Source organism: Oenanthe melanoleuca, chromosome 2, assembly GCF_029582105.1.
Source record: "Oenanthe melanoleuca isolate GR-GAL-2019-014 chromosome 2, OMel1.0, whole genome shotgun sequence".
Classification (NCBI taxonomy): domain Eukaryota; kingdom Metazoa; phylum Chordata; class Aves; order Passeriformes; family Muscicapidae; genus Oenanthe; species Oenanthe melanoleuca.
Window position 1 is genome coordinate 91,588,801 of NC_079335.1, and position 15,838 is coordinate 91,604,638.

General features: G+C 43.5%; 1 protein-coding gene across 6 annotated transcripts in view; it reads left to right on the forward strand.

Annotated features, from left to right (window-relative positions):
• Positions 1-15,838, forward strand: part of NFATC1 (nuclear factor of activated T cells 1) — a 107,006-nt gene that overhangs the window by 14,873 nt on the left and 76,295 nt on the right. For all 6 annotated transcript variants that reach the window (XM_056483897.1, XM_056483899.1, XM_056483901.1 and 3 more), the window contains exon 3: positions 4,273-4,432. In XM_056483897.1, the coding sequence (XP_056339872.1) occupies positions 4,273-4,432 (160 nt within the window). The remainder of the gene's footprint in view (positions 1-4,272; positions 4,433-15,838) is intronic.

Consider the following 15,838-nt stretch of genomic DNA (forward strand, 5'->3'; position numbering starts at 1 on the left):
ATTTTTAGGACAGAAGGGTTAAGTATTATGTGGGAGAGTGACGACGACTCATGTTTTCAGTCTTCAGCATGAGGAATTCCAGTGAGCCTCATGCACTTCACGGGGGAGCTGCTTGCTCCACATGCCAGCAAAATACAGCCAAGTCTGGGGTGGGACTCAGCATCTATTTTAACAGCTCACAGCCAGATTGCTCAACTGTCAGACAGGAAATTCAAAGAAAAGAGAGAGTAAAATCTGCCCACGTTAAGTCATAGGTGAAATATAAAGCAGGTGTGTTTTTCTGACCACAATCAAGTTGGTGGACATGTAGCCATCACCATTGTTTTCTTACTGTTTCAAAATCACACACGGGGATCTTTCACAGGCATCCACTTCGATGTGAGAGGAGAAAGAAATAATAAATCGTAACAATATTTGCATTTGGTGCAGAATTGGAGCAGGTTCAGGCTAGCAGCTTGGTAAAAGTGTCAGCAGCCCTGTGGTATCTCTAGTTTGTGTTTTTGTTTCTGTAGGAAAATTCCTTGTCAGAAAAAAATAAGTTTAGCCCAGGGCACCCAGTCTCAGCTGTACTCCTTCTAAGTCACTCTCTTTACTTCAGGTGCTGAAAGACACTGAGCATTTTCTCCTTCTAGGCAGTGGCTTATGCCACTCTCAGTCAGCTGTCTGGGGTAGATGATTCTGTGCTGTAGTACCTGGCCTAGAGCAGGGCAAGTCCCAGGGTGAGACTGGAAGTTGTTCTTATACCTTCTCCAGTTTAGGACAAAAATGTTTATTAATCTCTTTTTCAAGTGGCTTTGGGCACTAGAAAGCATAATGATAATTTAATTCCCAAATGGAAAGCAGTCATGTGAAAATGGAGCTTAAACACCTTCACAAAGTTTAGCAGAAGTTTTTGGCTTCGTTTCCTCCCTGTCTATATTCCAGTGGGCTGCTTAGTATCTTTCTTTTCTTTTTTTTTTTTTCTTTTTTTTGTAACTTGATAAATCTTTCTGCTAAAGGCAGAAGTCAGCCAGACTGGATAATCTGTTTTTGATTTAATCATATTGTGTATCTGGTGTATGCAAAATAAATCACTATTCATCTGGTTTTTAATCTGATTTATGTAGGATGGAGTTATATTGAGCCATTTTTCTACAGCCTAGCACCAGGTTTTGTGAACCTGCCTTGAAGTGACCATACCTCATTACAGCATTTAGGAGGACTACAGTGAGATTTATTAGGGCACAGAAAGGAATGGGACAGGTTTTCAGCTGGTGGAAAATGTCATCTGGGGGAAAAACACTGATGTGCACTTGATAGGAAGGCTGCATGAAGATCTTTTCTTGCTCTTCTTTGCTGCTGTGGTGGGGCTATTCTCCCCTCCACGTGATGCTGGCTTGATGAGGCAGTTCGGACCTTTTCACATTAATATTTGCAGCAACCAGATTTGATTTCACCACTACATCATTTGTTTGGTGGCTTTTTCCTTTTAACCATGTTTAGCCACAGAAAATTAAGTGCATGATGAAGATAACCTAACATAGGAAATAGCTCTGACAGGCCAGTCCATGACACTGCTGAATGCATCACTTTGTTTCCTTTATCAGGAAAACTCCCATTAATCGTCAGCTTATAATTGGGCAGGTGGTGCTTTGGAATTTTGATTGTATATTTGAGGCTAACAGCAAACCGTGTTTTTATTTTCAGACTTTATTTGAGAACATGAATTTTGCAACTTAATTATACTAACATTTTCAGGTGCTGATTTGAAAGGGGGAGTTTTTGTGTGTTTTTTCTTCGTTTTTTTTTTTTTTTTAAGAGATGTCATCAATTACAAAACTATCACTTTTGTGTATCTTAAAAAAAATCCAACCCTCTTAACTTGAGGCCTACAGGCTGTCAGTCAGAGTTGTCCTCTTTAATTAAGTGTTAAAAATTTCTAATCTGATAGATGTTGCATCCTCAGAAAAAAAAAGAAATCCATCAAGTGAGAATTTACTTAAAACCAGAAACATCTGTTTAAAAATGTGGGCTGATCATCACCAGGAGAGACACAGCTGTTTTGCTCTACTCTTTGTCATTTATCATTACTCAAATATGCCTCATCCAGATTATTTTTTTTTTTCAGACTAAAATATGTGTACCTAAAGTGCTAGGCAAAGAGCAGTGGCTTCATACAATGGCCATCTGTCTGTAATTTTCTGCTGTCTCTTCATTCCTTGTATGAGTGTGTAGTAGCAGAAGAGCTTCCCTCACCTCCAGAGAGGGCCCTGCCCATTTTGGGGGCAAGGCTTGCACAGGAGCTCAGAAGGTCCAACATCCTGCCTGTAGCTGAGGCAGGAGCTTCCATGTGTGGAGGCGCAGAATGAAAATTCAGTTTGTCCTTGGAAGGATCTTGCCAGTGGAGAGAGTGCCCCCCTGACTTCTGACTCTAGATGTTCATGGAGGCTCAGAACCTGCACAGAGACACCACCTTTCTTTTAGATAAACTCCTACTTAGGGTGAGCTGGGAGGAATACTTCTCTTCCTCTCTGTTATTGAGCTCCATGTCTTGAAGGCTGGAGAGCAGAATAGCTTGATGTTTGGAGCCCGCAACTTGCCAGGGAGCTGTCCTGGGGTAGCAGGAGGTCCCAGGGAGCAAAGGTGATCCTGGTCCTCACCCAGGATGGGACTTAGTGGCTCCAGCTGACCCCTGTAATGTGTATAGTGTGTGTCCATAGGCATGCAAATACATGGCTCAGACTTGTAAACAATGAAGGGAACCTCAGCACCACCTGAAGTCTCAGCAGTGCACACACACAGGCTTTAGCAGATGTGAGTTCAATGTGCTCATGATACAGGGCTGGGTAAGCACTCACAAAAACCCAAAAGGCAAAGCAAAATAGTGCCTGTGCTAGTGGTAGCAGTTCTGTTCTGCAGCAGAGCCAGCTGAGAGCCTGTAATGCCTGGCAAGCCACAAGTGCACTGTGTGGATCCCTGGGGTGGTAACAAGGAGTATCCAGCCCTCAGCTGAACATGTGTTTGTGGTACACACATCCAGTGTGGAAGCTCTTGAACATCCTTTCCCCATCAGGCAGCTCACAGGGAAAGGAAGGATTCCAGCTGTGATCCCTGCTGCTCAGGCTGTCCTTGCTCCTGGGCTGCAGCAGTGAGGCAAGGATCCGTAAATCCAGTGCCCAGCCATCTCTCAGGCTGGGGAGAGCTGATGAGCCCTCACCTGCAGGCTGTGGTGGCACAAGTCTCTCACCTGGCCCATGGCACCTACAAAGGGCCACGATTTTTTGCTTGCTGCTTATCTTCTCCAGGCTGATGGGAGAAGTAATAAAGTTTCACGTAAAAGGGCAGGGGAGTGTGTTGCAGGTGTGTTGTTTAACTACTTGTAAAGATTTTTGAAGGACACTCTGAAGAGAATTCACCAAAGGAAATAATTAAGACTGGACATGAAAATTAGTGTTTTAAGCTTATTGCTTTAAGATTAATAAGTCTGTCTCAGGGCTGCTGTTTCTACTGTCCTTGTTTCTTTTCTTTCAAGCATCAATTTGGTATTCCTTAGAGCTCTCCCAGCTATTTTCAAGTATGGTTTTATACTGGAAAAGGGGTTCTAAGAATGCCACTTCCCCACCATTGCATGCTGTCGGGCTGCTTGATGGGTAATGAGTCCTTAGTATTTTAGTTAATTGCAGAGTCAGTGTTGAGCCAGAAGAGTGAGCTGCATTTTCTGCAGGCTTGCTCATCACCATCAATAGGATTCATAAGCAAGTTCTGACTTCAGAGCTTTTTCCTTTGCAGTGAATTAACCCAACAGAGATCAGCTTTGCTTTGAGGCTCTCAGACATGCTTTGTGTTGGGAATGAAGCAGGGAAATGGCTTTTTTTCCTTCTTTCCACCCCCTGTAAACAGAACAGATTTGTTGAAACCCATTAGATTCATTAAATGCCAAACCAGTTTGGCATTCACTTTCACAGCAGAAATCTCCTTCCTAAAACTCTCCTGTGTCTTTCTGCCTTTTTCCTTTTGCTTCGAGAGTTAATACATATTTGTAATCTGTGTCTTAAAAATTTTCAATTTTGGATACAAATCAGATAGCATCTGGGCCCATAAATCTTCCTAAAATAGCCATTACCTTCTAAATTACTTATGTCATGACATTATCCTTATGGATGAAATTTTTTACTGTAAGATGGTGAAGGATGAGCTGCGAGACACGGTGTCTAAAGTAATAGTGCTGACTGCTCATGGTTTGTGATAGTGTACTTGGTGTTAATTTTTAATCTGTTCTCCTTTCCATTGCAGCCCATCCCTGCCTGCTCTTGACTGGCAGCTGCCATCTCACTCAGGACCGTATGAGCTCCGTATCGAAGTGCAGCCGAAGTCCCACCACCGAGCCCATTACGAGACAGAGGGCAGTCGAGGGGCTGTGAAGGCATCTGCAGGGGGCCACCCCATTGTGCAGGTACCAAACTGTAATGAGCACCACGGGCTCTTGGTCTCGGTGCTCTGCGGCGTTTCTTCTCTCAAACCAAAATGTCATGGGAGATCTTTCATGTGTTCAGAGATTCCTGCACGTGAGCACACATTAGAGCATATTTTAAACTGGGTGGACCAAGGCTTTGGTGAAAACAGTGCAAAAGCAGTGTGAATACTGGGTGGATTGCTGCCCTGTCCGTGCAGGGCTCAGTGAGTATTCAGCTGGCAAGTGGTGACCATGGACCTATTTGTGCAGTCAGACTCCAGACACGCGGTTTATACTGAAATCAGCTGGGGACGTGCCTCAGTACATTTCGTCCTTAACTTGCAGTTGGATCTAATCACAACTTGAATGCATGTTGGAGTGCAGAGCTGTAGCAGTGATGTAGAAGTATGTTGCTGGTTTGGATGTTGCAGTGAGTTCTGAGCGAGGGCTTTTAGAGTTTTTCTGCTCAGTTTCTAAAACCCTTCCAGCTGCTCTGGAAAGCATCTGAGGCCTGAATTTCAGGAATTCTACCAAGCTCTTTAGTTACTCTGTATAAAGCATTTAATTTAATTACACTCTAAACTGACCCTTAATTTGTTTATATGAGTAGCCTCATTCATTTTTAAAGGGCTTTACTCAGGAGTAGGAAGAACAAGATTTGGTTGTTTAAAGCAAAAAAAGAAAAAGCAGTGGGAGAGAGTGGGAGACAGTGCCTGTCCCTCCTCAGCTGCTGCTTTCTCACCCGGCAGTAAAATACCAGTGCTGCCCATCAGGTTGTGACCCTGTGTGCAGCAGAGCCCAGGTTTTATCTCTGCCCAGATGCCACAGGACCCGTGGATGCCAGGGCCCTGCTGCCATGCTCTCCCTGCTTGGGCCCGTGCCACAAGCCGTGCTGCGGGCGCGGTGGCCTGTTGAAAGCCCAGATGGCTGGAGATGATGTACGGAGCACACGTGCAGGGCTGTGCATGTTTGTTTATTTGCTGTGAGCCCCTGTTAGCAAACGCGTCTGTGGAAGGAGCGGTGGGAGGCTGGGATGACGCCGGGCAGGGAATGCTGCTGTGTAAATGTGTGCTGCTGCCACAGCTGGAAAAGGAAAGTGAGGGGAGTTGTCGGCAGCAAACACACTTCAGCTCTGCCAGAACTTGTCAGTGACATGGGATTATGGAAGTTGTCTGCTGGAAGTTGAAAGGTTTTAGCAGAACATTTGTGAATGATATTAAAGAGGGGCTTGTGACAGACATGCTTGTTTGCAATTAATGCCTACTCTGTTTGTGGCTTGATGCAAGGAAATGCAAATGGAGAGGCATCGATTTGCAGTGGCCAGCTTGGCACTTAAAGTTTGTTACGTGCATTTTGGAAAGACTGAATGTGATGCCAACATTTAATTGGACTGAATGTGTCCAGACATTTCCCCTCTCATCCCCTGTCCCGGTCTGTCAGGAGGGAGCGTGCTGCTTCCAAACACAAACAAGTGTCAGAAGAGAGGAGAGGAAATTACAGAAGGCCATGAAGGGAGAGAGGAGGAAGCAGACAGTCCCAGCCCTGTCAATTGGCTCTACCGGCTTAATAAGGATTGATGTATTTTTCAGTGCTTTTATTACTACCCAAACATCCTTTTCTCCAAAAAGAACAGAAACATATAGAGGTGCAGCTTTTCCCTGCTAACATTACCATCATGGCCAGTTATCTGTTTGAAGAAATGCATAAAAGTTCTGACTTAGACCAGAGGTGGATGGATTAAAAGTACTTCCAAAAAGAAACAAGGTATTTATAAATAATTTTTTCAAGAGAAATAGTAAATACTTACAAATAAAGAAGTACCTGAAAAATAAAAGTATGTATAAATAAATGGAGGGGGAGGAAATCTAGGGAGTAATTTCTGTTAAATTGGTGACTGACAAAACCTGAAAAATGCATCTCTGAATCATCAGCATATTTCCACGTTACAACTGTTTGGGTCAGGTTTGATTCATCCCACTGGGTTATACAGAAAGGATCCCAAGTTTTGAAGTTCAAACCTAGGTGTAAGCTCAAACAGAATCTGAGTGTCTTCAGGAGAAAGATTTTGGATCAAGCTTTTAGCTCTTTAATATTTCTGGTGATTTTTCTGTTGACTCAGGGAAAACTCTCATAAAACTGCTTTGACCTCTTGTACTACCCTTTTCTGTTGCATTTTTCCCATGTTGACAGTCAGATCTTTCTTATGTCGGTACTTTGGGGAAACTTGATTTAATTCTGCTGTTGTTAAAGCTCTTCCCCCTTTATCTTCAAGATAAAGAATATGGATGAAGTCTCTCCCCCTCTCTATTTTTCTGTCTCTTTGTTTCAAACCCCCTCTTGCTGGCATCTTCCTTCCCAAAGTAGGTGATGTTCTCACATTAATACCTCCACAAATCTGTTGGGCATGCTAAGGCAGAGGAGAGGTAAATCCAGAAACCATCCACTGTTCATGGCATGGTTCCCAAGCAAAATTGCCAGGAGGTTGCTTTCTCTGCAGCCAGAGCAGGTTTATCTGTTTTTCCCAGGCAACATTAGCTTCCTTGCTGCTGATCCATCTCTTGCATTGTGTATGGGACTTGCTCACTGGAAGCTCCCATGGGCCATCTCCCAGGCAAATTTCCTGCCGGCAGGATTTCCTGTGGATTTCCTTCTGCGGAACGGCAGCACCTTCCCCGCTGCGCTTAGGAACAATACAGTTTGGAGCGCTTCAAGTTGCCCGTGAAGGCTCATGAGCCTGGTAACACACTATTCCTCTCTCTCACATTCTGCTTTTGCCTGTTTGGGTGTTTGGCTGCCATGGCAGCTCCAAGCTATCGCTGTTCCCGTTGCTAAACGCCTGCAGAGTGGGATGAGCCGGCGCTCGTGCCGCAGAGGATTGGCAAGTGAGCGGCGCGGGGAGCGGCGCTGGTGAGCTCACGGCTGGCACTGGCTTCCACCCTTTGGCTGGGGAAGTATTTTGCTGTTGCCTTTGGTGATTTCAGACTGGAGTACTCCCTCCTGTGAGTCAGAGCAGGGATGGTGCCCTGGCTGGGAAGCTGCGTGTTGTGTCAGGTGGCTGTTGAACCTGGGACCCCTCTGAGGAGCACAGTCTGTTAGCATCCTGCTGGCACCTACTCCTTCTCAAGAGTTCATGGCTTGGGTGAGGATTTTTCAAACAAAGCAAAATGAAGTGAACGGGTTATTTAGGAAACCTGCAGCATTACATAGCTACAGACACATTGTAAGTAAGGTGAATTTAATTCAAGGGGTTTACATCCAGAACATCTCAAAAATGTCCTCTGTTTGGACCTGTCTCCTAATTCTTCATTTTGAGAGTAGTGGTGAGGAGTTGCACAAGATGGGGTTTGCATTCTGGCCAGCAATGGCTCTGTTTCAGCTGCAGGTATGTAATCCAGCAGATAAAAGTTTGGGCTCCCCAGGGAGGGATGGCACCAGATTATAAATACAAGGTCTGTAGATATTCTAATTAATAACTCATCTTTGAAATAAGTCAAGCACTTTGCCTGAGATGGAATTTTTACAAGCAGGGTGTGGTGTATCTGTGAGATAAAATCCAAATTCTCAAGAATGTTTAATTAAAGGGCATGATGTACTCCCATAGAAGATTGTACTTTATGGTGAAAGAAAATATTCAAGTGCACGGAGCAGTCTAGTAAGCACTTTCAAAAGCCATGACTATTATTAAACTTTTTGACACAAAATATGCCATGAATTCTCCTCAAGATGACTCCTGACATGAAGTAGATAAATTGATTAGAAAAAGGAAAGAAATGGAGTTGTAAGGGTTTTCCTTTTTTATTTAAGTAACCAGTACTATCCAGAATTTGTTTTCCTCTTGAAAAATTAAGTTAATATGGAATATACAATGAATGCTGTCTTGCCTTTCACTGTACACCTTTGAGTGAGATGGTAGAGGTTGTGTATGGCTCCTGTGCTCCAATACAAAATTTCATATGAGCCTGTGAAGAGATGAATAGTCTGAACTCCCTCATTTAACAGGCAAAACAAAATTATTTGTCTGCTGATTTACATAGTCAAAATGTTGTGTATGCCAGGAGATTTGCTCACAAGAGTCATCTGTGTCTTTTCTTGACAAGATCTCAAGATCCCTTATGACTAACAAGTGTCAGACTCTCCTCTATGGCAATCACTGCCTCTGTATTTTTTGGACATCTCCACATGACCATAATGAGGTACCAACATGCCCCTGAGTTATTTGTGCTCCTCAGCAACACATGGAATGTCTTACTGTTTTCTTCCCATGGATCAGTTGGTTTTGTTGCTTTCAAATAACAAGCGCAAAGTCCCAGAGCAGGTGCTGGCCACCAGGTATCTGCCAGAGCCCTTTCATCTTCAGACCTATAAGCAATGAATACCTTTTGCAAACCCCTTGGGGAATAGAAAGTGTCATTTGCAAAGCAGTGTAACTTCAGGGGGAATCACATTCATTCCAGCACCTCCCACACACCGGGGTCCATACAGCCAACAGCATGAGGTCAGACAGTCCTGTGGTAACCAGAAGGCTAGATGGGAATAAGCAGAAGAGCCAGAGGAAAAGACTGGAAAGAGGTGTTCACCACTGATGACAGGAAGAAGATGAAGGTATAAGTAAGCCAAGAGGAAGGCTCTTCCAGACAGAGCAGGCCAAGTCACTTGCAGCAAATTCTGGTGCTGCACAGCAAGAGTGAACACATGGTGAGTCCCATTGTATGGGACATGCAGTGTGCTCATCAGTGCTTTTCTTGGTACGGGTCCCTATTGCTGAAACTTTGTTTTAAACAACAGAGCTGCCACCATTGCTGAGTGAGCCAAGGGCATCAGAAAGAAAAAACAGTTCCTGGTGGGTCTAGCTCATGGCCATCTGACACCTGAGCAAGAGGAGAGGATGTGGAAAAAATAGTGTTAGCTGCTTTCCCCTTCCCTCTCTGGGTGTATTGGGGCAGAGCAGAGAGCATATTCTCATTAGTAAGCAGTGATTCAACTCATCATCCCACAGAGGACTTCCTCTCTGTGCTGCTCTTAGCTTCTGTTTAGAAGGCAGCATCACCCTTTTGTTCACATGGAAATATAATCCTTCCTTATGGTGGGCACCTGTTAGCCAGGTTGCAATTAATAGCACAAAGCCATGCAGTAACACAACAAACCAGACAGGGAGCCTATACTTTATAGACTTGTTTTAGACAGCCAGTATTTCTTTAGAATAAATCTGAGCTGAATGGCTTTCTCACTTCTTGCATCTGTTTAGTTAAAGCAAAACCTCAAACTAGCAGACAGATAATCAAAACTGAAAAGTAGAATGATTTGGCAGATGTTTTAAGGCTGCTATTGCTTCTATAAATCCAGCAAATGGAAGAATGCCCATTGAAAGCTTTTCATCACATTTTTGTTTGAAGTTTGGTGGGTTTTTTTTTTTTTTTTTGTTAGGAGAGTGTATTTAGGAAAGGAAAGAGTTTCTCATTTTTGGGTTCTGCATGAAGTTGGTCCCACAGAGTAGCTCCACAAGCATAACTGTATCACCAGCTTGTGACCTCCCTGAGGAGGGGTAAGTCCAGAAGGGAGCCATCCTGGAAAGTGTGCTGCTGTCAGCTGGAGAAGATTTCATAACCCTGAAAATGCAACTTCAGTTCTGATTTATGAGCCATCCTGGGGACAGGCCTCTGCTGTTTGGTGCAACAGCCCTTTACAAATGAAAAATGAAGTTTCCATCAGGCGGTGCTTGGGGGATGCTTGTGCTCTCTGTTAAAAATGATGCCTCGCCCACGCTCGGGTGGTGGACACTGCAGTACACATCCTGGCTGTTAGGATGCTGAGATGTCCAATCTGGCTTTCCAGCCTGAAGGCTTCAGCCCTAGGTCTGCCTTCAGTTTGGAGTAGCTCAGTAGCTGCAGGCAAAGCAGAAGTCAGTTATAGCCTTGAGGAAGGAGAGGACGGAAAGCCTTCCCATTCTTCTTCTGGTGCTCTCTCCATTCCCTTGGGAAAAGGGGTGATGACACCAGCTCCCAATTGTCCTTTTCACTGGCCTCTCCTGGTCTCCTTTCTCCTTTCTCACTGACTCAATAAGGGAGTCAGTGACATTGCTGTCACTTGTGTGGGCTATCTTCTAGCTGTCCTCTGGGGGCAGTTGGTATGGCAAAGACCACCTGGGTTAGAGAGGAAGCAGAGGAGCCATCTTTATCTCCAGCACTGCTCCCAGAGCCATCCTTTCTGCTGCCCTTGTCAGGCTGGTTTTGGTGACCAGCAGCACATGCACTGTGAGATCTGCAACCAGAGTGATAGAAGTCTCTACAAAGTCAAGAAAGGCAGAACATAAGTGTTGTCGTCCTCTCTGATTCCTCATTTACTTTTCCTCAGGCCTGTACTGCATCCTTTCAACTTGGTGAACTGCTTTCTTTGTGGACAAATGGCTTTTTCTGAATGTTGTCTAAAAGAGTGATTCATCATAATTTTGGGAGCGTACCTCTAAAATGTGTATTACTATTTCTCAGGGAGGAATCAGGACTCATCCTTGACTGTTAGAGTGGGATACTTTTTCTTATCCATTCTGTCCTTTTTGTCCTGTGCTTAATATTGCATCACTCGTGCTAGAAGTTGCAGATGCCGTGTCTCTTGCTCTGTCACAGAATTAGAAGGCAAAGCTGTAGATGCTTCTGAGTAGCCAGAAGAGGCTACCAGTAGTACTAGAAATGGCTACTCACTTTTCCAAGGAAAAATACAGCATGCATAGATCTTTTGATTGCCTCAAATTACCTGACCTCAAATAGAAAAAACCCAACAAAACCCCAAACTGAAACCAAATTACACTCAAAGCCGTATTGGGACACTCCTGAAGTCAGACAGCTTAGCCTGCTTAATTCCAGCACATACTTAGGGGTTTGCTGACTCTTAGTTTAGTTTAGACATTTTGGAGAAAATAAGACTGGATGGGTGAGGTGTTGACAACTGGATTTAAAATAGCTTTTCATGGAGGTTCAGGTGATATGTGAGACTGTGGTCTGGGCATGAACCACAGTTGTCATTTGACTTAGTTTTGGTTGCAGTTGAGAAGACCTACAACAAAGTTGCCAATCAGCAAATCTGCTCCAGACTTGCCAGACTACAAAAATTTGAAATGAAACACAGTTAAAATTAAAATGCAGCTTTACCAGAAGCCAGATGCTTCATTATGAGCTGAGCTAACCTACCTGCCAAATACTGCTAACCTGCATGAGGCAGGCGATTAATTTTTTACAAGTCTGCTTTGGGAACTAGACATCTGTCCTCTATTCCTAAAAGTAATATCTCAGGGCAAACGATTTTTTTTTTCTTGGTACTCCAAATTACATAAAACATAAATCACAAAAATTATATTGCCTGCATTCTGTATGAAGATATACTGGGGGCCAGTTCATATTTCACATCCCTTTCACACTAGCCTAACTGCAGTGGAATTTCTGGTTTTATACTTTCTAATTTTCATAGGTAAGAAGAGTAAAAAAATTACATCTGTAATACACCTTGTGATCTGGAATATCAGTATATATGGTTATAATGTAGATTTTCCATTTTAATTAGTCATTATTTCAACTAACAGGCTGAATCAGTGGAAAATATGGTGTTCAATTACTCAGTTGCTCTCTCAAAGTACATAGCATCTTCCATCATGAGCAGAGGTTTATAATTTCTTTCCTTGTGAAGAATAGTTTGAGATCTTTGATACACGCCATGAAAGGGAGATGATCCATTGCAGCATCTGCTGTATACATACACAGAAATAAAATTTGTTGCAAGCTGTCAGTGCAGTGAAATTAAATAAACGTTCTCCTCCCTCCACATGTTTAAGAAATAATTTAGCAGGAGTTGCATATTTTCACTGAAACAGTTGAAACATGCTAGTGATCAATTTACTCACACATGGTAAAAATAATATAGGTTGCAGACAGATTTGTAATGCAGTTTTTAAACACCTGTTTTTAATGTTTCAATACCCAATAAAGCAGAGGAACTCCTGTTTTTGGTTTGCATGCAGACGTTATGCACATTGGGATTTAAAAGTCTGCTGCCTAGGTTTCAAATGCAGTAGACAGCACTTGCAGGCACAGTGTGGGTACATTTTGGGGAGTTACAGATTCTGGAGTCTCCCTCAGTGAGTTTTGCTCTTTGGGAAACTGATAACATGGTGTTACAGCCAAATGTGAATCCTGGCAAAAACCCACAGTCCTCACGAGAAAGAAAACTGCTCCCTTGCCACTTGCAATCCTGCTCATGTAGAAATACTGCAGGTCCAGTTCTGTGTAATGAGAGGGGGAAGAAATGTGGAGCAAAGTGATCTCTTACAGTGAAACCAAGCACTTAAATAAGTGCTTAAACTTTCATAAAGTGGGATTAGATGTTGAATGTGTGCTTAAGTTTTCTACCAAGCAAGAATACATTGATTAACTGGCAATTAATTGTGCAGTGTATTGTCACTCAGGTTACTGGGCTGCAGAATCTTGCGTGAGACATTTTCTCTGCCTTGCCACGGGTGTTAAAAGAGATTGGGTGTCAGGTGTGAGTGTGTGGGGCTGTGAGCTGCCCAAAAATAGCATCACCAAGGGGAGCAAGTTGCTGTAGCTGCATTCTGTTCTTGCAGGCCTCTTTGCTGCTTTTCTGGAGACCTACTAGGTTTTCCCTCTTAAAAATCTGATGCTTTTTGGGCATCGGTTGCAGGTTCCCTGCATATTGCTACTTCCCTTTTGATGGTTTTCAGGTGGATGCTACTAACTGCATCCTTCTTTTCCTCTGTATTCAGTCCCTTTGATTTTGGGATCGCTCAGGATGACTGCCTGCTGTTTTTGTTCTGCCACCATTGTGCCTGTCCACATCTAATGGCAATGAAGTCTCTGAAGCTTTGACTGGATGTCTTGATAGCAAGTGATGATGCTGGAGCCAAGCTTTCCATCACTGTGCAGAATCTTCCCATTACTGTCCTCTGTAAGGGGATGGATGTGGGGCAGAGGCATGGATGTGGGGCAGGGGCAAGGGCATGGAGATGGATATGGGGCAAAGGATGCTCCTGGGGCCAGTGAGGGGCTGAGCTCCTGCTGCCACCCTCCCTTCCCTGCATATCCTGGCCTTACATGTTGTTGTTATGATTGCTATGGAAATAATTTCAATATGTTTCGCAGCTCTGAGATGCTGTGTCTTGCATTGTTTGGATGGAAAGCTGCTTGACTGGTTTTGGAGGGTGGCTGTACATGCACAAATGCTAGCTGATTTTTTTTTTTTTTTTTTTTTGTGTGTGGTGGAAAGTAGGAGATTCACAGCATGGTTTTAATTAGAACTGCTCATTTAGTCTTTCATTGCAGTGTGTTCTTTAGTTGAAAGATAATTTAATTTTCTTTGTTTTGGAAGATTTTCGTGCTTGTCTGTGTGAAATGTCTTTATTTACTGTGCCTCACTGTGCTTTGTGCATAGCTTTGATTATGAGCAGAGTCAAAAACAAAACTTCCCTGGGCTGTATTATTTTCTACCTGCTGTGGGTTTTAATACAGTCTCACTTGTATACATGTACCAAGTGCCTGTATTTCTAGGACAAAATCACCAGAGAAAATTGGCAAAGCATGCAGGGTTAGAATTAGCTGTAAAACTCTTACTGACTTGAACAGGAATAGCGTGTCTAAAAGTTGTGAAGTGCTAAAGAAGCATAACTGATATGGGTCAGTTTGGTTTTAATCTTGGAGAAGTTCACAGAAGATATCACTTGTTGAAAAAAAAGGCAAAACCCCCAAAAAATCCTGCCTCCCTTGCAGAACTCTTGCAGTATTAAGATCTTGTAACACCTCCTCTTCAGTGAAGAATATTTAGTCTGGTTGTAACATAGTGCAGCATGGATCAGTCTTGTTTATATGTACAAGAATATTTAAATATTGCCTGTCATATCAGAATTAAACAAAAAGCTACACAAAATATGTAAATATTTCCCATAGGTGTGGGAACTCATAAAATTGAATTTCAGATGGCACTTTTTTTTTTTAATCAATCCTTAATAATCCTGAAATAATTTTTTGAATGGGTTTCAAATTAATTTTCAACCACCACTTTTCCAGTGATGTTGTTTTCATTATGTGGCCCTTTTGTGCTACAGCTCTTACTCTGCAATAATACAATACTCTTCAATATAGACTCAAATATTGTTACTGAATACGGGTTATAGAGTGTTATTGGCCACAAACTGGCATGCAGCTGTAGACTTGTACACAAACTCCACCCACAGCTGCAAACTTGAGCTTACAGGGACAAACAAATTTAGACCACAACTTGCAGGCACATGTGCTAGCATCTAGGTACACAAGTAATCTCAAGCACATGTCCTGAATACATCAAAGCCTCATTTTCTAATCCCTCACGGTTGTGAGGAAAACCTTAAAATATGTGAACTGGCACAGCCCCACTGCTGGCTGCAAGAGCCCCAGTTGAGATGGAAGCAGGTTGGAGAGGCTTTGCAAAGGGCAAGGCTGTGCAGTAAAAATGCTGGAGCTGAGCTATGGCTGGGTAGTTTTGCTGTCCTAAATGAAATCCCTGAAAGTCTTCGCTCAAATAGATTTTACAGGGGTAGTTGCTCTAACCACAGGGCAGTGTTAACCTGGAAGCCTATGTATAATAGCAGATACCTGTGGGAAAATGATCTGATGAGTAAAAGAAAACTTCTCCCTCCAGTTTGAGAAAAAATAAAAATATGATGAAATTTGGCCCTTGGGTGCTCCAGTTATTATAAAATTCTCTTTTGCCTTTTTGTTGTAGAAAAAGGTGTGTGGTACATATTTGAATTTAATGCAAAAAGTGGTCATTAGCAGGAATAGGGCTCAGGATTCTATGCAGGGAAATGAGGTGCTGCTTTGGGACACCCTTCTGAGGAAGGGAGGGAGGGGTGAGTAGTCCCATCACAGGCACAGGGAGGGAAGCTGCAGAGAGAGCTGGTCAAGTGTCTGTCTGCTGGCCAGGACCACCTTGTGCCCAGCCTGTGCTGAGGCTGACTCCAGGAGCAGGCTAAAGTCAGGGTGGAAAAGCCAAAGCACAGGATTTAAGCTGTGGTGGAGCAGACTTTGATCTTTGTCTCTGGGAGTGGAAAGGGCTGCACAAGTACCACTGTCCGAGGTGATGGTCGTGTACCCCTGCTGTGGAAGGCTGCGGGTGGCTGCCCAAAATGAAAAGCCTGATGGGGAAGTGCAGAGCATTTGTGGCTGTTTGGGCTCTGCCTCTGTGGGGGCCTTTTCCCAAGAGCTCTGCTCCATGTCTCTTTGGATAAAGCACAGCGTGTGCCTCACAGCACTGCCCCAGGCTTGTGGGACACTCATGCTTTGAACAGTGGCCTGGGCAAGTGACAGGGGCACGTCCACGTTTCAGGGTCATTACATGTCTGCCACTGAGCTAATAGCCTTGGTTTCTCTC